Genomic DNA, 25,801 nt, shown 5'->3' on the forward strand with positions numbered 1-25,801 from the left:
TTGTTGTCCTCCATGGAAAATACTTTTACTGAACTTTACTTTTAGGGTCTTAAAAGAAACAGCTATATGAAATTCCTTACTTTATATTTCGTGCATCTCTGTGATTTGAGTACATTACCTACTGTAGTACCCACTATCCTCTCTTAGGAAACTTTTTTATGTGTGAAATGTGTCCTCCCTGTGGAATTGTATAAAATATTTACATATATTTTTAAACAACAGTAAAGTGAACACCTGTGTGCCCATCACTCAAATTAAGAAATATCATTATTGGAAGCTTTCATTCACTTAAAATTCCTCCTTAATGCATTTTCTTCCCTTCTCCCAGGCCTCAGAGGAAATGGCATCCTAACTTTTGGTCTAAGTTTTTCCTTGCTTTTCTTTATCACTTTACCACCTATGTATATATTCTTAAATATGGTATATTGTTTAGTTTTGAAAAACTGTGGACATTGTTTTTTTAGTTTGACACATGTAAGTTTACTCTTTTTAATATTACTATTTTTTAGGATCCTATTTTGCTCTGTTTTTAGTACTCATATATGTGATTTTGTGATCCATTAATTTTTCTTAGAATAATTTTGTTGACACATTACAAATTGAAATGAAAGGTAGCAGGCTGTGTGTGGCATTTCAGTTTCCCTGAATGTGTATTTCTTTGATTGCACATCTCTCCCCAATTCATCCTCCTCCCTATAGAAGTGTGCCCCATAGTTTGGGATGGTCTGACGATTTGTGACGTTTCAGTTTGTTTTTTTGAAGTTTCTGTTCTAATGGTTTTTCAAGCCAAAATTAATAAAATATACTATTTTATTTCCTTTAGTGATGAATAAGAACATCTGTTTTAATGTTGTCTGGAAGATTTTTATGATTGTTTTACTCATAGCTCTTTGTCTGACAAATATCAACAGGTCCCCAAATAAGTTTATTGAACTACTTTTTTAATTATATTCTACAGCTGGGTAAGAGACTTATTAGTGTGTTTTTAAAGTTAATTGTCATTATTTTGTGTGTACATACATGACCTTGGCTTATTGGCTTTTTGTGATAAAATGCAGCAGCAGTTTCTTACCCCGTCTGTCTCCATAACCCATCCATTCCTTTGTCCAGAGAAACCACTTTCACATCTTTGAAATCTCAGCAATTCTACCATGGAAACCAGTAGCCCATACTTAGGTTCTTATAACCATGTAAATATTGCTCACTGCTGAGTCACGTAGGGTAATTAATTGTTTACATGGTAACAGTTTCTTTCCTGTAGTTAGTAATTGCCTATTATTTTGTTTTCCTTTGGTTTCTGTATACTGATTAATTCTGAACCACAACTAAACTGTAAAATGCTTAATTTATATGTTGCCAAATGTATAAAATTCACCGTTTCAGTTCTCCCCCCCCCAGTCCCTGGGGCCTCCCTCTTAGAGTCCTGTCTTCTGGTTCCACACTAGGCTGATCACTCTCTAGGCTTGCATGTTGGAACTTTATATTTTACTTTTTCACTTGATTTGACTGATTTTAGTATTTTATTTTCCTCAGACTTTGTTCCACTGTCTTCTAAGAATTCAATTTGGCTTTTCAAAATTTAGTTCTGTTTTGCCATCAATTCCTTTTGTACGTGGCTTTTTTTTCCCTCTGGCAGCTTTTGGGTTCTTCTTTTTCATGTCTTAAATAAAGGTCATGATGTGGTAGATTTCGTTTCATCCATTTCATTGGATACCCTGTGGGTTCTGTTCATTTGGACATGTGTATTCTTCTGCTCTGGGGAAAATTTTCTAGTATTATTCCTTGGATGACTTTCTCTTCTCCATTGTCTCTGTTTTTCTCAAAATCCTATTGTTTGGATATGGAACTCTTGGATTGAAATCTAATTTCTAGTTTTTTCCCTCCCTTATTTTATCTGTTATACTTTATTGTACTTTCTATGAGGTTTCCAACTCTCCTAAAGAGTTTTGAGCTTGAAGTTTTCTTCTGCTTCTTGCATTGTCTCTTGACTGCAGGTCCCCCTTCAATTTGTATTTGTTTCTGTTTTTCACGCTGAAAGCTTCCTCACAACCTGGTGATCCTTAGCTTGACATTTATTTTTAAGAACGAGGTAGCTTGTAAAAGCCGGTTGGAAGGGTGTAAGGTGGATGGGACTTACTGACTAGTGGCTTTTATTATAGAATGAACAGGTCGGAATCATCTTGTAGCTTCTTCATTTACCAACCTCAGAAGCCTCTATATGGAGAGTGGAGGCACATTGGATTCTTAATCACTTCAGTGCAGAAGTGACACCAGGTACCAGTGACAATTGCCCACCCCCACCTCTTGTGGACACTTATGTGTGAGGGCTCAAGTGCACTCACCAAGGCAGGAAGCAGTATTCCCCGTCTCTCTTTTCCATTCCCTTTATTGCATTAAGGGAGCTTTTTGAGGAGAACTTTTAAATGATTTTCTTTATGAAGGTCTCTACATTTAATGTTTGCTGCTCAGTACCTATGTGACCACTCGGATCTGTCCCTGACTCTCCTTCTCCTTTGGATATTTACCTTTCTCTACCTGTTTCTGCTAAGTTCTTTACTGCTTCTCAGCTTTTGTGAGAAAAGCCTGGCCACTCTTTTGTAGACATAGCTACTCATCAGAAAATGCCTTCCACATGAGGAACCAACCACTCACAGAGTACAAAGAAAATCCAATTCTGGTTTTCTGTTTTTCTCTATTATCTTTGGCCATTGGAGGTTCATAGTGGCTTCTTTGATACCAGAATTTTTTTTAGAACTACTTTATTTATAGACAGGTTCCAGAAGCCTTGAGGGACTGGAAGATTAGTCTGTATGTCAAAACCCCCTTTTAATTTTGCTTAATAACCCCCTTTCTAACCTGAAGTGAATAGTCATAATTAATATAACCAGTTTTCCAACACTGTCTTCTCGTGATCCAACCCAAGTCACCTATGAAGTGACTCAGTGTTTTTTTTAGGCTCTGTGGCAGAATAGACTAATTTTTTACATCAATTTCTTACACCTTCCCCGCCCTCCACCCGTTTTAAGGAAAAGTTGAATTTCTTATTCTGTATGCTAATTTCACTTGTTTTATTTGACATTTTTTTGTTCTTCATTAATAAATCAAGCATTTACTGTTTATGCAGGCTGGATTTTTGGTTAAAAACGTGTCTTAAGTAGGCTGTGAATTGAACCAGCTCAAACTTTTCCAGCTCCATGTTTTTTTTTGGTTTTTTGAATGTTCTATTAACTTGGCCTGCTAGCACATCTTTAATCATTTGGTCTAACAGTTGTATATGAATATTTAAAAGATGTGTATTTCTCTTCAGTATGCTTAAATTGATGAAAGTTATTGGTTGAAAATATTGGTGTCTTTTCTACAAAATCTGCCCCCTTTTATGTCATTATCTCAGCAAATGACATTTTTTTTTAAATTTAAAATTTTTGGCTGTGTCGGGTCTTTGTTGCTGTGCGCTGGCTTTCTCTAGTTGCGCAGGCTGGGGCTACTCTTGGTTGCAGTGCGTGGACTTCTCATTGCGGTGGCTTCTCTTGTGGTGGAGCACGGGCTCTAGGCGCACAGGCTTCAGTAGTTGTGGCATGTGGGCTCAGTAGTTGTGGCTTGGGGGCTCTAGAGCGCAGACTCAGTATTTGTGTCACATGGGCTTAGTTGCTCCGCGGCATGTGGGATCTTCCCGGACCATGGATTGAACTCGTGTCCCCTGCATTGGCAGGCGGATTCTTAACCACTGCACCACCAGGGAAGTCCCTCAGCAAATGACACTTGACCACACTGTTTGTTGTCCAAGTCTAACCCTGAGAAGATATCCATGACTATCCCCTTTAGTTACCTCTGAAATCCAAGTAGTCACAAAATCCCATTGGTTTCTTCCTTCAGAATATCTCTGGCGTCCTTGCACTTCTTTATTTGTACCCTATCATTCTGCCTCCCTGGGACACCCTGGCATTCTCTGTCTCTCTGGGACATCCCAGCATCTCTCTTACTAGGATACCATGGTATTCTCTCTCCCTAGGACTGCCTCAGCTCTGCCATCAGTCCAGTCCCCCACAAGGCTATTTGTACACTGTGGGACTGTGACAAGGACAGTGCAACAGGAGCACAGGTTTTGGGGAAGAAGGAAGAATAGTGAAAGGGGTCTGGAAGTGTATGCAGGACCAGATCCCACATGGCATTTTAGATGTGTTTAGGGGTTTGAATTTCCTCCTGAGAACAATGGGATGCCAATGAAGGACTGAGTGGATAGTGTTAGTGTGATCGTATTAATTTATTTTTAATGATGGCATGATGTAGAGAATACACTGTAGGAGGAGTGAGCCTGGATATAGTGAAGCTGTGCAGGAAGGTGCTGCCATTGTCCATGTGGAAGGGGATGGTGGCCTGAGCTAGTATAGTGGGGGTTGGATGGAGAGAAGCGGACAGACTCCATGATATTTGGGAGGCAGAGTTCATGAGGCTTTGTGATTGAGTTGTTCTTTTTAAAATAATTTTAGGACAGCACAGGTTTGCACGTTGGTGTAATTTTCTCCAGTGGTGCTCAACAGAGGGTTAAGAAGCTAGGTGTGCCTATGAGGAAGGAGAAAGCTGTGAATAGTGGGGAATGAGCTGGAGTGGTGGGAGATAACAGCCCTGAGGAGGGCAAGTGAAGAAATGAGCTGAGATGAGCAGGGTTTAATGAAGGGCTCAGGAGCAGTGTCTGGAAGTGACAATAGAGGTGGCTGCTGGCCTCACCTCCAGGTCAAGAGCCAATACAGGAGCATGACAGAGTGACTCTCACAGCAAGGTGAGGTTTCAAGGCAGGAGAAGGAAGCATCTGGGTAGAGGCTGAGGCTGATGGGGAAGGAAGTTTTTCACCGTGGAATGGAGGTCCCAGTAGCAATGACGTGAGATGTTGTATGTTTGACCACAAGATTCCCCCAAAATGAATGCCAACAGTCTTCTGATTGAATAGTTTTTATGTTTTCACTTACTCTTCAGATACCTTTTGAATCTCTGCCCTAGGAGAGGCTCAGTATTAGGCACTCCAACAGCTGCAGTGATGTATCGAAAGTTCACAATCTAGTAAATAAAATATTATTTTTCTTGGCCCTGGCAGACAAAGAGTTAATTTAAAGGCATTAATGATTTGCTTATAACAGACTGGCAGGACCAAGCTGAGAACTTTTCTCAGCCTTCCTGATTCTCATTCTTTTTCTCACCTTTACTTTCTCTTTCCTTAATGCTCCAAAGTATCCCTGCCTCTAAGTTTAAGGGAAGATGCTCAGCTCTCAGCCAGGCCTGGTGGGCTAGCAGGTGCTGAGGATTACATCTCAAACTTGAGACTGGAAATCCTCTTAATTGATTTCTTTCCAAAATATTCTCTCATATGCTCTTTCTTAAGCATTTATACAGCAAGAAAACTCACTCCAAGGGTAATTTAATATCATTTTGAATTACTACTTTCATTTTCTCTTTGAACTTTGCGTGTTTCATCATTCTTTGGTAAATAGAGGTAAAAACCTCTGAGATTAACACAGCCTACCAAAATGTGATGATTGGTTTGAATCTGCTTCACTGAAAAGTTTGGGAAAGAAGAGAATTATAAAATTATTGAACGTTAGAACTGAAAAGTATTTTTAAGATCTTTTACATTCTCACCCCCTTATTTTATATCTAAGGAAATCAAGGCTCAAAAGATTAATGGGATGATTGAGTAAATGTGGTAAATGTTTGCCAAGCTCAGAATCCTTTCAAATTTGCACAGTAGGAACTTTCATATTTTCTCACAGGTGGTAGTTGGTAATATTGCAGAAGAAACTTTTTTTTTTAACCACTAGGGAATGCTGAAATATCAACTGATCAACTGTAATGGAAAAAAAAAAATCAATTTTAAGTATTCTGATTACTACATCTTTTCTGTTTAGCAAAATAAAATGACCTATGTGTTAGTCATTAAGGATCGGAGGGTAGGAAGGTAATTGCTGGGAACACTACTTTGGATTTATTGCAAGTCATATCATTTCCTAGTGATTGTAACTTAGAACATTCCTTGTAGATAAGCAAAGTTTATTCTCTCCTCCTGGCTATGCAGGGCCTGAATATACCAGAAAGTCTGCCTCCCTGCTTTATTAGTTAAGCAAAGCTGTCTATATAATCATGGAAGATGCTGCGCCATAACCTATAGTATATTAGAACACTATATAATTTTGAGGTAAGGAAAACCTTCACAGACAAGACAGGAAATGCGGAAGAAATAAATTAAAATATTGACATTTTACTATGAAATTAACTACATAAAATTAAAAATTTTTTTCTGACGGAATACACTGTAAATTATATCAGAAGATTTTGTCACACATGACAGTAAAAAAATTTGTATCCCTAATCTTTAAATAGGGAAACAGAGAATCCAATAGGAAAACAGACAAGAATGTGAACATACAATTCACAGAAGAGTAAATGAAGAAAACAGAACAAAACAGCCCACTAAAATGATGCTTTGTTGTAAAGCAACTATACTCCAATAAAAATTAATAAAAAAAATTTAAAAAAGTAAAATGATGCCTTGTACAAATAGGCAGGAAGAACAAATCAAAATAACAGTGAGAAAAACATCTTCGCCCTTCCTATGGGCAAAATGTAAAAGGATCTGGGCGTATTGGGTGCTGTGTTATAGAGATACGGACCCCTCATACATTGGTGAGGGTGTGGACTGGAATGGCTTCTCTGGAAAGTTCACGTTCTTTGACTTGGCAGTCTCACACATCTATTCAATAGAAATAAAGGCACCATTTTTTTTTACATGTACAGCGATGTTATTTTAACATTTTAAAAACTATAGCAAGGAATTGAAAAACATTCGTATGACCAATAACAGGAAAAGGGCTGAAAAAATTGCAATGTGTTTGTACTGTGCAATATTTGACATCTATTAAAATAAAAAGAATGCCTTGGGGCTTCCCTGGTGGCGCAGTGGTTGAGAGTCTGCCTGCCAATGCACGGGACACGGGTTCGTGCCCCAGTCCGGGAAGATCCCACATGCCGTGGAGCGGCTGGGCCTGTGAGCCATGGCCGCTGAGCCTGTGTGTCCGGAGCCTGTGCTCTGCAGCGGGAGAGGCCACAACAGTGAGAGGCCCGTGTACCGCAAAAAAAAAAAAAAAAAAAAAAAGAGAATGCCTTGGGTTACAAGTATTGATTAGGAATAATCTTCATAATAGATTAATTAGAAAAGGAACATTTCTGAGGGATATTAATAGTACGATCACATTAAAATATATGTTTGTATGGTTATAGAGAAAAATTTGGAAGGATGGACACACACACAAATGTTTTTACTGATTATTTTAGGTGAATAGGCTTGGGGGAGTGTTGCTAGGAGGAAACCATTTTTTAAATATATAGACCTCTGGACTTTTTGTCTTGTTAGAATATGTTCAGATTGTTAAAATATATTTATCTGTTTAATATCTAATATTTAAACATCTAATTATTTATTTAAGCCCATAACTCATTCTTAAGCTTTCTAAAGTCTCATCACTTGCTCTGAGGGCTGGGGTTTGCCTATTTGCTGGTCTTTTGAAGTAGCCATGCTGTGCCTCTGAGGAGAGAACTGACTTCCGCTTCCTGGCCTGTACTATTTTTTAGCTCCTGTATCTGTCCCTCTTATTTCTGTGATCCATCACTTCACTACTGTCTGGCCAATATGCTGTTTCTTTGCCCCTTTATATTTCATTTGTGCCAGTCCAGGTTAATAACCAGTGGAGTAAAATCACACAGTCCTACCATTAGTGTCTCTGAATTTGTGATCTTGAACGTAAGTTGATCCCTTAAAGATGGCTCTACAGGGGCTTCCCTGGTGGCGCAGTGGTTGAGAGTCCGCCTGCCGATGCAGGGGACACGGGTTCGTGCCCCGGTCCAGGAAGATCCCACATGCCGGGGAGTGGCTGGGCCCGTGAGCCATGGCCGCTGAGCCTGCGCGTCCAGAGCCTGTGCTCCGCAATGGGAGAGGCCACAACAGTGAGAGGCCCGTGTACCGAAAAAAAAAAAAAAAAAAAAAAAAGATGGCTCTACAGTCCTTCTGTTTTCCCTCCTTACCTCTCTCCTTAAATGCAAGTGGTATTTCAGACATCCCCTTCCCCCCTTTCCTCAAGCCTTTAGCCCTGCTACCTGTTCTCTTGAGCAGCAAGTGACTCTGTGCCCTGACTCTAGGGAAAATGGCAACTCTGTAAACTCCTTGCCACTAAACATGCGAACTTCACCTTCCTCTTGGCTGACTGGCCCCATGTGCTGGGGATCCCAGCCCTTCCTTTCTCCTTCTGGGGGTGATGCAGAGGGTGTATGTTCTTGCTACATGGATTATCCCTGCCATCTCATATATCTCTTCTGTGTTTCCTCATTCATACATCCTGAAGAATAAATATAATGGCCTAGAATACCTGTGTCTGATTCTTTGTTACTTCTCTGTGTTGTACACGTATTTGCTGGATGGATAGAAAGAAAGGATATTTGGGTAAAATAACAAGAAAGCAGCATGAGCTAAAGAGAGTAAAAAGACCTCAATAGTAGAGATGAAAGAAACAATGGAACAAACCTAAAAACAGCCTTACTTTCACCTCCCCAAATGCTTCTGGCCAGGGGAGGAGGAGAATGGGGATGTTTTCACTCTTACCTGATCAAATGAAGGTTTAACTGTTAGGACTGCCAAGCTATACCATTGTGGTTTCTTAGCTAGAGTTATAAGCCAGATTCTCATATTTTGATATTTGTGTTGTATTTCCCAATTTTTGGAAAACAAATGAACGATAAAACTTTATCTGTAAACTAGGTTTCCCAAGCATGTATAAAAGTAGCTTGGGTTTGGGAAATACTGAATTAATTAAATCTTTAATGTGCTAACATGCTTTGTGAATTTCCAAGAGCAGGAGACAGTGTGGTGATTTCCAGCTTTATGACCGTTAAGCACTTTTCTGTACTTGCTCCCATCCCCTCTTCTGAATATATATTATATGCCAAGAAAAATACTTTGAGAAATGCTGAGGGACACAAATTAATATGTGTACTAAAGGATAAAAAGAAAAAGAAGAAAAAGACAGGTCAGGTTGCATGACGCACAGTAACATGACTATTAAGAATTTTTTATTTCTTGTCAGTTTGTGTTTTTCTGTACATTTTGAAGATGGAAAATGATTTTTTAAAAAATAAAACTTGTTTTGACTAATGATACCTTAGAGGAAATAAGCTGTTTTGTAAATAAGTATAGTAGAGTTCTAGTGTGGCTAAAACTTCTTGTAGTACTGGCAGATTATCATGCTCTGTTATTTCAAGGTTTTATTAAGATTGACCTGCTTTCTGTTATTCAAGTTACATTTTCTTATTCTCTTTTCCAGCGGCAGTCGATTAGGAGGCCTGGTTACAGTGTTGTGCTTCTTTTTCAATCATGGAGAGGTAGGTAGTCAACAGACTCTGGATCCAGGTTACCTGTGTTCAAATCCTGGCTCTGCCATTTAGTGACTGAGTGACCTAGGCAAGCCATTTAATCTCACCTTAGTTTCCTCTTTGTAAACGGGCATAATGATGTTATCCATTTCATGGGATTATTGGGGAGATTAAATGAGTTCATATGCGTAATGTGCCTAGAACAATGTTTGACACACAGTTACTGCTAAATAATTTAGTTTGTGTAATTGTTTATATTATCATTAGTAACTTATTTTAGATTAAATTTTAATATAAATTCAAGATGCCAGTGAAATTCTTCCAGGAAATTAATTATAGTTGTAAATGAATTTCTAGTAATATATCTCTGTCCAGTTTTCTTTCATGGTAAGTTTTGTATGAAGGGAAAGAAAAGAAAGGTCAGGTTGCTTTGTGTGAAGTAACTCATTCCTTTTATGTGTTTCTACACTAAGTGTCTACAGCATTTGAATATGCACATGTTACAAAGCTCTAAGAGTAGTCATGCAAAAACTTAACTGTAGACTTAAGGTTGAATTTTTATTATTCAGTGGATTACTGATGGAAATTGAACTAACACATGCTTAGCATTTAGAATCACAGAAACTTAAAGCTTTATGGATTAGAGCATTTGACAAATGATTGCAATATGACATCAGTTACTTGATTTGATCTGAATTTTGAGCAAAGAAAAAAAGAATTATTTGGCTCTTTTTGACTGTGGATGCTGCTCAGTGCTGTCGTTGGACCATAAACCTTTTGGAAGCACAGATCTGTGAGAATGACCTAAGAAATAGGAAATAACTGCTTAACAATGGAAGAAAGGAGCATTGAGGGTTCACAATGAGATGTTGAGAGGAAAGGGACTGTTGTAAATTTTGAAGCCAAGGCACAGTTTTAAATACTACTGTCTTTAAGCAGAAATATTCTCAGTGTAAATTAGAGGTTATTAATTCCTGATCTTACATTTTTCTAATAATTTTGATACTCATGTAGCATGAACATCATTCTCGACAAAGTCTTTTCAGTTTTTAACAATGAAATTCAGACAATTCAGTTCATTTTTCAGGTTGAGAGGTTTTTTTTTTGATACTTTTTAGCTACTTGGTACACTGAAACATGCTTAGGGAACACATTCCACTTAGGAAAAGGTAAACTAAATGAGATTAGAATTAGAATTGTGGTTTTACTGAATTAGTCAAGTAGATAATTGTATTTATATCAGTAACTATAGCTTTAGAGTAGAAAAGTAACCATTTTGAGTAATGACATTAAAATTTAGAACATAAACTGCAGTTTTGGGTCAAATAATCTTGAGAACTCAAGTAACTAAAATCTATTTTATTATAAGTTTATATTTATTTTGGTTTTCAGATTGTACGATTTTCAGACCCTTGTTTTCTTCTGATTTTTAAAAATGTTGCCTAAAGTACATAGTTTTTATAAGGGGGGAAGCATCTACTCTGATAGTACCTATTAATGCATTTAGTGAACTTTTCCGGAGAGTCAGTGTTTGCTTCACGGGAATTTCTAGCCAGTTTCTAATTGGTACCCTTCTTTCTTAGAAGAGTTATTTAAATCATGTGAGTGAGTGGTTTATGTGCCAGAAAATAGTTGTGAATTGTTACCTGCTTTTTTCTATTTCCATTATTTAGTTTGCTCTGTACTTGAGTCTAAGATAGTGTAAGATGTACTTTTTAAAATATTTTTTTCTCAGATGATTTTACAAGGGAAAATATTTGCTTTAATAAAAGAACTGCAAATTATGTAGTGTAAATGATTAATCGAATTATTTAAAACAGAAATTTAAAACCTTCAAATCTACAAAGTGTGAAAACACAGTAAAGGAGCTATTAATTGCTCATAGTAATTATCAATAATATTGAGGTTATATATTTCATAATAAAAATTATGCAGATGTTTTCACTTATCACGCTTTTTAATTAAATATTGATTCTGTCCTTATTGAGAATTATTGCTAAGATGAAAGCTAACAATTTTGCTTAGCTTTTAAAGCATTTAGATGGGTACATTAAAAAAAAAACTAAATGCAATATTTTTCTGCAATTTTTTTTTTTTTTTTTTTTTGCGGTACGCGGGCCTCTCACTGTTGTGGCCTCTCCCGTTGCGGAGCGCAGGCTCCGGACGCACAGGCTCAGCGGCCATGGCTCACGGGCCTAGCTGCTCTGCGGCATGTGGGATCTTCCTGGACCGGGGCACGAACCTGTGTCCCCTGTATCGGCAGGCGGATTCTCAACCACTGCACCACCAGGGAAGCCCTTTTTCTGCAATTTTTGACTGTTAATTTCTTTTTCTTCCTCCGTCCCTCCCTTGCTTTCCTTTCTAATGATGGTAAGGTTTTGGCCAGGATATTTATTCTGAGTCTTCTGTTTATTCAACTCAATTAAAACAACATATACTGAGGTCCTACTGTATGTCAGGACTTGTAGATGCTGGGGATGTGTCAGTTAGTAAAACAAAGACCCCTGTCCTTGTGGATAATCATGTGAAGGTGGGACAATCTTCTGCTTAAGGTGGGGGAATACTGGTTTATTTGGGGAGAAGCAAGGAGGCCATTGTGGAAGAGCAGAGAGTGGAAGGGATAAGGCCAACAGTGAAAGACGGGAGGTGGTGTGTGGAAGGAGCCAATTCTGTAGTCTTGTCAGTCATTGTAAAGTTCATTTGGAGCATGTGGAAAGGCCATGGAGGGTTACCTGCAGAAGAGGGACATGATTTAAATATTTTTTACATTAATTTGGACTATAGTGTAAGTGCAAGATATGTTATTCAGGCTATTGAGTGGTGTGCCTATTTGTGAAACTTACAGTAACTCCAAAAGTCCAAAAACAGAGAGTGTGCTAGTCTTAGCTGGAAATGAATCTGTTGATGTAGATTTGAAAACTAGCTTCTAATGTAGTAGAAAACTAGCCTGCAGTATCTTTCGTGACCTGGCCCTTTCTGCGTCTCACGACTCCAGGGCATTTTCTTTTTGCCTCACTCCTGCTGTCCTTCCTTCCTCTAGTTCCCAGAAAGAACTGTTCCTTTTCCTTCCTCAGGGCCTTTGCACATGCTGTTTCCTAGCCCTGCATACTTCCCTCCCCCTGTATCTCCTAATCTGTGCCTAGTTAACTCTTAGTCATCTTTAATAACTGGATGTTTTAGTTTGGGTTTCAGTGGTGTTCTTCATTTCTTCCTGCAGATCTGGGTTTTCATCTGGTATAATTTCTCTTTAGTCTAAGAACTTTATTTAGCATTGTGGTGAAGATCTGCTGCCCATAAGTTCTCTTAGCTTTTGCCTTTCTAAAAACATCCTTATTTTGCCTTCAATTTTTTAAAGTATATTTTTGCTGGATAAGAATTCTGGATTGAAAGCTTTATCTTTAAGCACTTTAAGTGTCATTGTTTTGTGTTCTGGCTTCCATTGTTTCATAAGTCATCTGTCACTCTTATTATTGTTGTCCTGAATGTAATGTGTATCTTCTGTGGTGGTTTGAAGCTTTGTTTTTTTTCTTTTTTTTTTTGTCATTGTTTTAAAATTTAATTAATTATATTTTGGCTGTGTTGGGTCTTCGTTGCTGCATGCAGGCTTTCTTTCTCTAGTTGCCGTGAGCAGGGGGCTACTCTTCGTTGTGGTGCACGGGCTTCTTATTGCGGTGGCTTCTCTTGTTGTGGAGCATGGGCTCCAGGTGCACGGGCTTCAGTAGTTGTGGCTCACGGGCTCTACAGCGCCGGCTCAGTAGTTGTGGCTCACAGGCTGAGTTGCTTCGCGGCATGTGGGATTTTCCCTGACTAGGGATCGAACCCATGTCCCCTGCATTGGCAGGCATATTCCTAACCAATGCACCACCAGGGAAGTCCTTAAAGCTTTGTTTTTATATTTGATTTTTATTGGTTTGATGGTGATGAACTTAAATTTGGTCTTTTTTGTATGTATCCTGCTTAAGTTTCACTGAACATCTTTGTTCCGTGGGTTTTTTTTTTTATTTAAATCAGTTTTTGGAAACCTTTTAGCATATATCTTTTCTTCAAATATTTTGTCTTCCCCATTCTCTCTCTTATTGTCTTTGAGGATTCTCATTCCATGTATGTTCAACTTTTGATGTTATCCCATAGGTTTTTGATACTCTTCATTTTTTTTTTAATTTTCATTTTTTCTCTCTTTGTCTCTATTTGGATATATTATTTTGCCATATCCCTGAGTTCATTGGTATTTTATTCTGATATTCAGTCTGCTTTAATGCCCATCCAGTGACTTGTTTATTTTAGATATTATAAATTTCAATTTTAGAATTTCATTGTTTTCCTGAGCTTCCATTTCTCTGTAGAAAATTTTTGTCTGTTTACCCATTCTGTCCATCTTTTTCTGTAAATTTTTAAACCTAATTATTATAGTTTAAATTTAAAGTCCTTGTCTGCTAATTCCAACATTCACATTATCTGTGGATTTAACTAGAATTTACCTTTTGATTGTGGATTATATTTTTGTATTTTGCATGTCTCATAGATTTCTCTTTTATGCAAGACATTTTGTATAAAAGAATGATAAAGCCTGAACTAGATAATTGTTTTTGCTTGTTTTTTTCCCAGAGAGAGATTATCTTTTCCTGTGTCAGGTATGTAGGGTAAGGGCCTGAGCAATTTGATCCCACCATGAGTCTTGCTAAGCTGGGCAGGGCTGTGGTTTTAATTTGTTTTAGTTTACCTCTAGTTTCAAATGAATTAAGGAGATTTCTGCTCTGTGGCTCAATCTCCAGTTTCCCAGATGCTCAGCCCAGGGCATGATCTCTTTGATCTTACCAGCAATTGAATCTGGAGGGGGTGAAGTTTTAGCTTTTTAGTTTCAGTCCATCACTGGATTCGACTTCAGCAAGTTCCTGGAAGCTAAGCACTGTGTGAGATTGTGACTTCTCTCTGCTTCCTCCCTGTTCTTCACCGCTTCTTCACCCCAATCTGAATATCCAATTAACTTAGTACTGTTGTTGAAAAGACCATTCTTTTTCCATTGAATTGTAGTGGTGCTTTTGTCATTAATCAAGTAACTGTATATTTGTAGATTTGTTTTTAGACTCTCAAATCTGTTCTATTTTTCTATTTATCTTTAAGCCAGTATCACACTATCTTAAATATTGTAACTTTAAAAGTTTGATATCTGGTAGTAAAAAGTCTCCAACTCTGTTCTCTGGTGTTGCTTTAGCTAGTCCAGGTTTTTGTATTTCCGTATAAATTTTAGAATCAGCTTTCCATGATTCCTCCTTCCCCCAGTAGATTTACAACCTGCTAGGACTTTAGTTATGATTGCCTTGATCTCTAGATCAATTTAGGGAGAAGTGACATTCTAAATATATCAGATCTTCCCATCTATAAACATAGGTAATCTTTCATTTATATCAATCTTCTTCAATTTCTTTCAGCAATGTTTTATGTCTTGCAAATTTTTTATTAGATTAATTCCTAACAAATGTGTGTGTGTGTGTGTGTGTGTGTGTATTTTTGGGAGGGAGGGGTACTATTCTCTGCCCTTTTGATATGTCCTCAGTGTTCTTTCAACACTTACTTTCTTGCACAAAAAGGTGTTTCAAGATCACCTCATACTGTCTTGCCCCCAGATGTGGAATCAGCTATTTTCCAAGGAATCTTGGATCCTGTTAGTGGAAAATGGTAACTAGAGACCACAAGTGGGGTGCTTGATGTGCTTATTACTGCTTGGATGTAATGACTTTTAGGTCCTTTTAGCAAAAATCATTAATTCATACTGATTCCTCCAATAATTCTAATCTAGTAATCTAGTAGTATAAACCCTGCCTTCTCCCACTCCATATTTGTATCTCCTCCCTCCCCACAATCTAAATGTATTTACTTACTTGCTTTATTCTGTAATATACACAAAATAGTTTCAGAATTAATACATTACGATTACCAATAACAAACCTACTAAGTAAGGTTTAAGATTTCTTTGCTGTTGTTTTTTTTCCTAAGATTATATTCTACTAAGGGGGTACAGAGTTCAAAAGTAAAACAGCTCAAAATATACGTAGATTATTTTTGCTTCTCTGTTATGTTACAATTTAATACAGTTAGAATCATTTGTTTCAGTTTATATTTATACTGCCTTTGTATCTTGACAAATACCTTCATACTGTATAGAGAATTCTGATTATGTTGATAACCTCGAGAAGTTTAGTTTACAACCACATGGTAAGATGGTAGAGTTGATATTGATAACATCTTGACAGCTTTTTATATTTTAAATAAGTAAGGAATGGTCAGGTTGCGTCATTGCTATAAAGGATAGAGTCATGAAGATGTAATTTATTGCTTATCCAACAAAGCTGACTGATTTCACAGAAGTTCTGTGCAAACTTTATGGTAGGATATGGTGATATCCTAGAAGTTCAGAGAAAAAAGGTTTTCATAGAACCAGTAGAAATTCTTTATTAAGATGGTAAAGCTTACTAATAACAATTATACGTCACTGAAACATTAATTTTCGTGTGAGCCAAAATTGTATTACAGATTCAAATTGTAACTGACTGGTTATTTGGGCAGCATGTCAGTACATGGTATAGAAAGAGACAAACTCCAAGAAAGCTACCTGACTTATTATCAAGGTGCAGTCCCATCAGCCTCACAAAGCCCATGCCAAGCTAAGGGTCTACCTAAACAATGGGACTGCCCTAAGTAACATCAGATGGAAGATGTTCAAACGATAGCTGTTGCACCTTGCGTTATTATGGTTGACATCTGGATAGCTGAATCCTTAAACCTACACCATTCTCAGAAAAAGAGTAGCCAAACCCATGGTGGTCAGAAATCTTTTTTGGAATCGCTTGTAAGTATAGTGTTTACAGCAATATTATAGCTAACATAGCAGTGCAGCAGTCAGAGGTGGGATAATTTGTTTTAAACCCAAACATTATACAAACAAGTTACAATTGATCCTACAAAGGTTAACTCTAGTTAAAACTCTTGAACAAGCCTTAAACATGATCTGTTTGATACTAACTATAACTTACAATTGACTAGTCAGTTCTATTCCTATTTTTAAATTGTGAAGAGAAATCAATTAGATTATGCTAGATCTCTAAGAGTATAAGTAAACTATTTGAAAGTAGAGGTTGAAAAATGAAGCTGTTTATTGCTAAAATTCTTCATTTTTGATTCTTGAGTAGATGATTAAAAAATTCAGCCTTCACCAAGCAGAAAATAGATTAAAAGCCTGTTGTCATCAATATCTAGGCAGTGTTATGTTGCAGTATTATTCAATGCTATGAAGTGTGTGCTGAAAATTATTTAGTGGATGATGACAATTAAAACAGTGTAAGATTTTTTATTGAGTTTACTTTCACAATTAAAGAATTTCTTATTCTTTGTCAGAGTATAGAATACATTTGTGTAACCCTTTTTGAAGCAGTTCACGTGTGTATATTTCCTCCTTTCATTCTTACATTTGAACCTATAAAGAGAATGATAGATTTTTATTTTCTATTTAAAATTATAGTTAAATAAAAAATATTTATTTGTTGAAACTTAAGGTATGATTAAGACAAATCTGTTTACTATTCTCATATTATATGGTGTCATCTGGAACAGCAATTATGTTAGTACCAGATCTAGTAAAGCACCCTGTGTTATTGGAGAAACAATAAGAAGCACTTTCACATACATATGAATTCATTCACTCTTAACTTTTTAGAAGGAGAAAACCTTGCTTTTTGTTACTAATTTATAATTGAGCCTTCTTATCCTTACTTTACAGAGGATGTAATCGAGTTTTAGCAAACTGAGTTACTCCTGCTATTAACAGAAATGAATTTCTAAGAGATGACAACATAGTTGTATTTGGTAACAAAATAAATATGGGTGAACAGTCTGTATGAAGAAAGTTTTCAAATTGTGTATTACATAGTTTAAATATTTTCTTATTCATTTTTGCATAGAGATTGGTAGCCTTATAAATTTTATATATCTCTACTGTCAATCATACTGAAATCTCTAGTTAATCTAATAAACTAACAGATTTTTTACTTTGCATTTCAGTAAAAACAAATATACATTTTTAAAGACTTTTTCAATCTTTTCATATTCTCTTGCATGTACAGTTCATTTATAAATAGATATTTATGTTAATTTCATAGAGAATGGTGAGTTTTGGTAAAAAAAGAGGAATAAATTGGCTCAGACTTTGTGTAGCAGTAGAAGAAGTATCTAATAGTCTGAGGTAGAGCTAAAATAAAGGAAAGACTTATTTCCACTGTGGTCTTTGTAATACTACATAGTCTCTAAAGTAGCCCTGCTTGACGTGAAAGATGTAATGATTTCTTCTAGTGTGACGAGCTTAGTAGTAGTAATATCAAATTGTTTACATTTAATCCGGTGCAGTTTTCTTTAAATTGAAAGATGGACTTATTAATATATTTAGTATATATGCAGAAACATGATGGAGTCTCATAGTGGGATACTACATTATTTAATTAAGTCTAAAGTAAGCTTTTCAGAAAGGTTGATACTTAACTATTTTAGGACTTCTGTGATTTTATTTGATCCCCTGTGCCGCTTTTAAATATTTTGCAGCCCAGGGTGGCTTGGGCAAAGAAGAAGTAAAAACAAAGATGGAGTGCTCCTTTTAAACAGCATTGTCAGTAAAAGTACTAACAGTGATGACCACAGGGAGTTTTGAAATATTGGTTATGGAGAGTTTTGCTGAAATTCACGTGAAAGAAGACAAACTATAGTTCATTTTCAAAACCAGTTCAAATGTAGTGTTTTTACTTTTGGCAGAACATTTTCTTGCTGGTGCTTTCCCTACTTTCCTTTTAGGCTACAGTTGAAGTTTTTTAGGACTTCGTTGTTGACAGTTCATGATGTTACTGTTGCTCAAGAGCTTATGCCACGTGTATCTTCCAGTTTTGCTGTTGGTAGAAAAGTTAGTAGCTTGTTTTCCAGCACACCATTAAGTTGTAGAAAAAACTTCATAGCAGCTTTCGCTTGGTGTTTCTTACTCAACAATTTTAGCAAAGATACCATGCACTATGAATTTTTTTTCAGTGTACCCGTGTGATGTGGACACCTCCTCTCCGCGAGAGCTTCTCGTATCCATTCCTTGTACTTCAGATGCTGCTTGTGACTCATATTCTCAGGTAACTTTGTCTTATCTTTAGTAGTTGTTGTTTGTTTGTTTTGCATTGAATAACTTAAGCTAGAATTTTTTAAACTTCCAGTATAAAAAGTGTAATAAAATAATTAAGTTGATGCAGTTGCTAGGTTGAATTCATAAAGGGGTTTTAAGAGTTTAACTTCAGGGGCTTCCCAGGTGGCACAATGGTTGAGAGTCCGCTTGCCGATGCAGGGGATACGGGTTCGTACCCCGGTCCGGGAAGATCCCACATTCTGCGGAGTGGCTGAGCCCATGAGCCATGGCCGCTGAGCCTGTGCGTCCGGAGCCTGTGCTCCGCAACGGGAGAGGCCACAACAGTGAGAGGCCCTCGTACCGCAAAAAAAAAAAAAGAAAGTATAACTTCAAAATATTTACTACCCAAAACATTTTCTTGATCTGCCTTTTAGTCTTCTTTCCTTTAATTAGTGGTCCACAGGTACTGCTCGAGGAGCAGCAAATCTGTTTCCACTTCTGCAATCTCTACTTTCCCAAGCCATTTTCTGCCACCACAGCAGCCTCCCAGAAATAGAAGAGGGAAAGCTGGTGGCAGTAGGGTGTATCCCATAAGCTATAGCCCTTCAAAGCAAAGAACGGTTCATAGAATAGGTATGGGCAGGTACGTTAATACACGTAGTTCTTCTTTCTGTGTTTGTTTAGCATCCCTGAGAATTGGATAGTAGGGGTAGAAAGAAACCACATGAGTAGCCAAAGGTATGCTAGGATAATTCCTGCTAGAAACTCAGGATTGGATTGAGCCCTCCCATGTTTCTCACTACAAGAGTGGAGAGAGTTGGACCGAGAACATTTCCCTCCCCTCGTTATTGACAGATATTGAATTTAGATTGATGCTGCCTTGTTTCAGAGGGTGAAGATAAAACAAAACGGGGTCTATGAAAGAACAGAACAGAGCATGATGAAAATCTGAAGATGACCCAGACTAAGAACTCCTTTCAGTGATCTGCAGAATTCAGGAGAACTGGTTGAAGTCTGTTACATCAAGCCCTTTGAATGATCTATTTCCCGTGATGATCTCAACAGGAACAGAGCCATTACATGGCTTTGTCTCTTATGTAGGGTTTTTAGACCAGCCTTTCACAGAATGTGGGATGGGTGGCAGCTTTTGTATTAGCTTTTAAAGTCTCTGCAACTCCAGCCTGATTGCTGTCCCTTAAATTCCTCTTATATTATGAAAATTAGAACTTTTTTAGCATCTTCACGTAAGATGAACTCTGAATTCATAACCTTTAGTTCTGGGGCACTTTGATAGAGGTTTCCTTCTCAAACACTTCAGAAGGAAGTGTTGTGCCGTATGAGTGTCTGATTCATCACTGCACATGCTGTGTTTCCACATCCGCGTTCTTGATCTTGGCTTTTTTCTCCAATACAATACAATACTGTATTCTCCAATACAGTATTTTCTCCAATACAGTGGACTGCCCATCAATCTCTGCTTTCTGCTTTTGTTCTGCCTCTGCTTCTGTCTTCAATCCAGTGATGGCAAACTTTTGATTCTTCCCATATTCCCTTGCTGATGTGCTGTGATCTGAGCAGCTGTGTACGGTGCTGCTCCACCTGCTAAGGGTTGCTTCCTTTAATCCATCCCGAGGGCTGTACTGTAGAAGGTTCTGCTACTTTGCTATTGCTGCTGTAACAAATCACCACAAACAGATTTATCATGTTACATCTTACAGTTCTGTAACTCAGGAATCCTAAGATAGGGGTGTCGGCAGGGCTGCACTTCTTCTGCAGAGTCTAAGGAAGAACCAGTTTTCTTGCCTTTTTTCGCTTCTAGAGGACTGCTTGCATTCCTTGACCTGTGGCCCCCTCTATCTTCAAAGCTAGCAATGGTGGATTGAGTTCTTAGTAGTCATTTTACTCCAACCTTCTTTGACTTTAAGGACCCTTGTGATTACATTGGGCCCCCCTGGATAATCCAGGATAATCTCGCTATTTGAGGATCAGCTGATTGGTAACCTTAATTCCCCTTTGCCATGTAGTGGGCCTCTTTGGAGGCTATTATTCTACTGACCACAGTGGAGCTACTCCAACTCCTGTTTCTTGGCTTCAGGGACTGCGTTCTGTTAGGTTCTTTCGTCTTGTTTGTCAGGTGCTTTTGTGGTAAGCTCTTTATGTTTTCTTTAGCCTCCTAATCATTGTCATTTCAGCCTCATCCACCTCCTCATTCTTGTCTTTACTTTTGGTTTTTATAAAAAAGTGTTAGGTAAGGGAATTTCCTTCCTTCAAGGGCTTTTATCATTCTCCTTGCTTTTCTCTAGTTGACATCTTCCTTCTGCTTTCTTGGCAACTGCAGTCCTTTTTGCTGGGGAAAAGCACATCCTCCTTTCCTAGAGTTGTGGTAAACTTCTTACCTTTCTTCTGAAGGATGACAGCCTAATTTCTAGTCGTCTTTTAAGTCTTCTGATATTTCATCTTTATTACTGAATTCTCTCTCTTTGGTAGAGCAGCCATTTCCTCTAGTTCTCGGTTTCCACCTAGAGTTGACATCTCTTGATGTGGGGCGGTGGAGAGGTGAATGCCTTGAGTGAGCCAGGAAGAAGCTGAGCAATGTTCATGTGGGCTGCAGGTACTAAGGATACTGTTATAAAGCTAGAATAGACTTTTCCTAATGCTAAACATCATTTACAAATAAGGTTAGAAAGATATTTTATCCTAACAAATTGGTTTTGTCCAATTTTGAATTTTAAGTATTTTTAGAAATTCAGTTTTGTATAAATCACCTAGTAACAGCCACAGTGAAGATGTTAGGCATGTTGGGGGCTTCACAGTGGTTCACTGATTTAGGAGAAAAGTACTTCTTAAAACTAGCATGAGAGAATCACCTCACCCTCCTAAAAATCCCTTGCATACAAGTCAGGACCAAAGCAAAGCCTCTGAATGTGACTCCAGAACGGCTCCTGCCATTGCCTCTTTTCTGTGTCCTACCTGTGCAGGACCCAACTTTTATCCCATATCCTCCACAAAACCTCTCTCAGCTGCTCGACCTGTATCCTGAATACTTGCTTGCTTGTCTGCAGAATACTTAGCACTTAGAATCTGCTACTTCTGTGATTTTTTCATAGACATCGTTTGTCTCTCCAAATGAATCTATTGAATGCAGCTTTAAATACGTTTGGTTATGAATTCACCAAAATATAGTTTGAAAAATCTCAATGGATACACTGACCTAGGTGCTCTCTCTCTCCTTGGAAAGCTTTGTTTTTTACAGTTATATTGGGGATTTACTTTTCACAGGAAATTGTTGTAATTGAGTGTCAGGAGGTATAATTTCTAATCCACTGGTTCATTATATATCTGGTTTATGTTATAACCAGATCATGTTTAGAGATTCTAATTTGCAGTGGTTTGGAGCCATGCTAGAATATTTTCTGGTTAAACTTACTTATTTTATCTTTTTAAGGGCTACAAAACTTTACAGAGGAAGCTTGATTGCACTCTGTATTTCCAATGTGTTTTTTATGCTTCCATGGCAGTTTGCTCAGTTTGTACTTCTTACTCAGGTAAGGTGCTTACATTTTTAAAACGAATTAAGCTTAGTGAGCTTGATTATGAGAACTCATTTGTCTAAAATTACAGAACTGAGATGTTATATGATTCTAAGTCCTAAAAAGCTTTTTTAGTCCATATTTTGAAAGAAATTTCGGGATAGGGAAGTATATGATTTACTTATTAATGGGTGTTAATTATTTACTTACTAGTAGAATGCATTTATTGAACTCAAGTTTATAAGAATGCTTATCTTTTTTCAAAATGCAAAATGTTAGTTTGCTTAAAAGAGAACTAGTGTTATAACATTAAGTATTTCTCTTAAGGAGACTAGTATTTATCTTAAGTAAAATGTTTTTGTGAATAATAGTGGACTTTCTTACACATAGGATAAATACACATAGGATAACATAGGAAAAATAGCTAAACAATTTATGTTTTATATAACTCCCTTACCAGCCTGTAATATATTTATCATCTTTCCACGTACTCTGTCTGTCTCTTTCCCTTCAGATAGAGGTCTATAAAGCAAGGTAAAGGTCGCTTATTGAGAGAGGGAGTAAAATGTGTGCTCATTTCTCCCTGCCACCACTGTTTCTACTTCTTTCTTATACTGGCCATATTCATATTCGTATAAAGCAGTATAAGAGTCGCTTTTTAATGTTCTTTGAGATGTCTTGCTTGAGAAATGAAGTCAGACCTGGATTTGTGTCCTAACTCTATTCACTGGCTGCTTGAGTTGGACAAACTGCATAACTTTTCTTAGTTTCAGTTGTCTCATTTATGAAGTAGAGAAAATGAAAGACCCTACTGTATTGGGTTGCGTTTAGGATCAAATGGGGTCATGTATGTAAGAGTCTTAACACATTACCTGCTACTTAAGACATCAAGTTTGCTGCTTCTATCATTTTTTTTTTAGAGGCTCTATTTGTACTTCATTCTTTCCTTGATCTTATCTTTTAGACTCCTTTGTCTTCTTTAGTTTGAGGACATTTTAAATGTTTCTGGTTTAAAATGTCCCTGAGGGTCACTCCTTAAGATTCTACCCTGTAGGCCTGCTGTGTATTGCTTAGCCCCTGGAGTGGAAAGGGAGAGTTCCTATCCTTTCACTTATTGGAGATGGCCTGCTTTTTGTTTTTGTTTTTGTTTTTTTGGTGCGGGAGGGGGAGGAACTAGGGGGAGGTGCATGGAGTGAGGGTAGGCAGTACTGTGCTCCTCTGTCGGGCTTACATTGAATAACAACACACTTCTCCACAATTACTGTGTCATATCTGTCACCCTTCAGCAGTGCCACGTTCCCCATGGGGAAATCTGGGTCAAGGGAGACCTTCTTTTTCTTGCTACTGGGAAAATTTGTTGTAGATTATTTGGAGACAAAAAACTTGATGAATGGAACTTAGTTACATGTTTAAGTTTCAGCTGTTTTGCCATTTGTTTAAACCATATTTGTGTAGTAGGAGAAGCGTGGAATTTAATTTGAATTGCTTTTTCCATGAAGAAAGGTGGAGAGGCATTGTTTGACATAATACCTCTCTATACTTTACTGAGGTAAATTATTTAATCAATTAATTCATATAATGAATTAATGCATATAAATAACTCCAGTACTCTTAGAATTCTTGGTAAATACACAGTTTTCTTCAAAACTGTTAAAAAAATTAAAAATACCTTTTTAGTGAAAGTACTTCTAGTTTGAGATTTGATAAATTTGATTATGCCCAACACTTGAATATTTGTATAAATGAAAGAAAGCACTAATGGAGATACTCGTAAAGACTGACTAACAAGCAGAACTCAGTGTATTTCTACACACACACGCATTATATAATTATTTTTTAGTTTAATGTACTTTCCCCAATTATGTATTGTCACATGTTATAATTAAATTTTTATATTTTTTGATTGAGCAAGGCACTTTGTAATTGTACATGTTGGCAGTAGAGTCACTCTGACATTAAAAGGAGTATTGTTTGGATAATCCGTACAGTAGATAATTTACATGGTTAATTGAGAGAGATGTGAATGGAAGAGAAAAATCAACTGATATGTGCTATATTAATATATTGACCATAATAAATAATAAATTAGCAGGTAAGAGGGTAACTAAAGAACTTACTTTCAATATAAATATAAATTTGAGGCAAAATAAAGATAATCTTTTCTTAATTTTTTAATCTATTCATTATATATATAATTTTAATATAACTTCTTTTTAAATTTCAGATTGCATCATTATTTGCAGTATATGTTGTGGGATACATTGATATATGCAAATTACGGAAGATCATTTATATGCACATGGTAATGGTTTTTAATTTTTTTTTCCCATTTACCTTGACCTTAAAACAAACTCCTGATTAGTATTTTATTTATTCATGGTTGCAACTAGTTTTGACATAATTCCATAAATAAAACAAGTGTTATTCAAAAACTGTGATATAATTAACAGACCTTGTTTTAAATAGGCCACCCAGAAAATTTAATTATCAGATTTGAGTTTGTGCCCAACTTATACATTATCAGCAAAAGAGGTAATTCGTGAAAGAGAAACATGGAATGGTATATTATCCAGGAGCCTTCTGTTAAAATGAAGTGGAATATTCATTTGTTGAGCACAAACTATCCAGGCATGTGGGACATATCAGTGAATAAAACTGCAAAGATCCCAGCGTATATGTGGATTACATCCTAAAAGAGTGGAGGGAGAAGAAATGGATAAATAATAAACATAGTAAATGGGTAAATTATATAGTATGTTAGAAGGTGGTAAGGGCTATGGAAAAGGACAAGTCATGGTACCCCAAGGAGGTCAGGCTGGCCAAGTGTCAAGGGATGGGAGATTGAGGTGTCACATGAGGAGGTCAGAGGAGGTCTTATTGAGAAGGGGGTAGTGGAGCAAAGATTGGAAGGAGGAGAGGGAGTCAGCTAAGTAGATGTCATGGAGAAGAATATTCTAGCTTGATGAAATAGCCAGGGCAAAGGTCTTAAGCCTGGATGGTTGATTTTGATGAATATTGATTTTTAAAAACATTTGTCTTCACTGTCATTAGTTCTTACAATTTTGATATTTTCTTTTTCCTATAATTTTAATGTAATTACAGCATGCTGTTGTTTTGTGCTGGTCTCAGCCTATCAATAACAATGTCGTGGTTGGACAGGCACTTGTGGTTCTTATGATTGCAAGATGCCCTTCAGCAATAATTTTCAGGAAACTTTGAAAAAAACCAAGGTTTATTACTTACAGGACCTGGAAATTACACAGCACACCTGGGACCACACAGTTAGGTCGTGGGGTGTTGGGGGAGGCATGGGAGAGTTAGGGAACAAGCATGCCCTGGAGTTCTGCCTTTACTGGGGTCCAGGATGGGGGCCTAGGATTTTGAGGGCTCTTTTTTTTTTTTTTGGGTGAATTTAAAACATACGAGTGGGAATTTACATCACAGGAAGAGAAAAAACTGGCCCAAAGGTCAGTTGTTGAAGTTAATCAAGATCTCTAAAACAAAGGAGGCTCAGTGGGGGCAGGTGGCCTGACCCTTTATCTAGTCATGTGGCTGGCAATATGTTTATTCAAGAGATAGCCATGTTTGGAGTGGATTGCAATAAAAGCTTTAAGTCAGACACTTGTATTATGAAGAAGAAAAAATCCCCAACTGTCAGGGTTTATACTACAGCCATTTTTTTTTTTTTTTTTTGCGGTACGCGGGCCTCTCACTGTTG

At 37.2% G+C, this 25,801-nt stretch overlaps 1 protein-coding gene across 5 annotated transcripts in view; it reads left to right on the forward strand.

Annotated features, from left to right (window-relative positions):
- Positions 1–25,801, forward strand: part of DPY19L1 (dpy-19 like C-mannosyltransferase 1) — a 95,943-nt gene that overhangs the window by 28,530 nt on the left and 41,612 nt on the right. For all 5 annotated transcript variants that reach the window (XM_033428298.2, XM_033428294.2, XM_033428295.2 and 2 more), the window contains exons 7-10: positions 9,360–9,417; positions 18,472–18,563; positions 21,999–22,098; positions 24,308–24,385. In XM_033428298.2, coding sequence (XP_033284189.1) covers positions 9,360–9,417; positions 18,472–18,563; positions 21,999–22,098; positions 24,308–24,385 — 328 coding nt within the window. The remainder of the gene's footprint in view (positions 1–9,359; positions 9,418–18,471; positions 18,564–21,998; positions 22,099–24,307; positions 24,386–25,801) is intronic.

This window comes from Orcinus orca, chromosome 9 (genome assembly GCF_937001465.1).
Source record: "Orcinus orca chromosome 9, mOrcOrc1.1, whole genome shotgun sequence".
Taxonomy (NCBI): Eukaryota; Metazoa; Chordata; class Mammalia; order Artiodactyla; family Delphinidae; genus Orcinus; species Orcinus orca.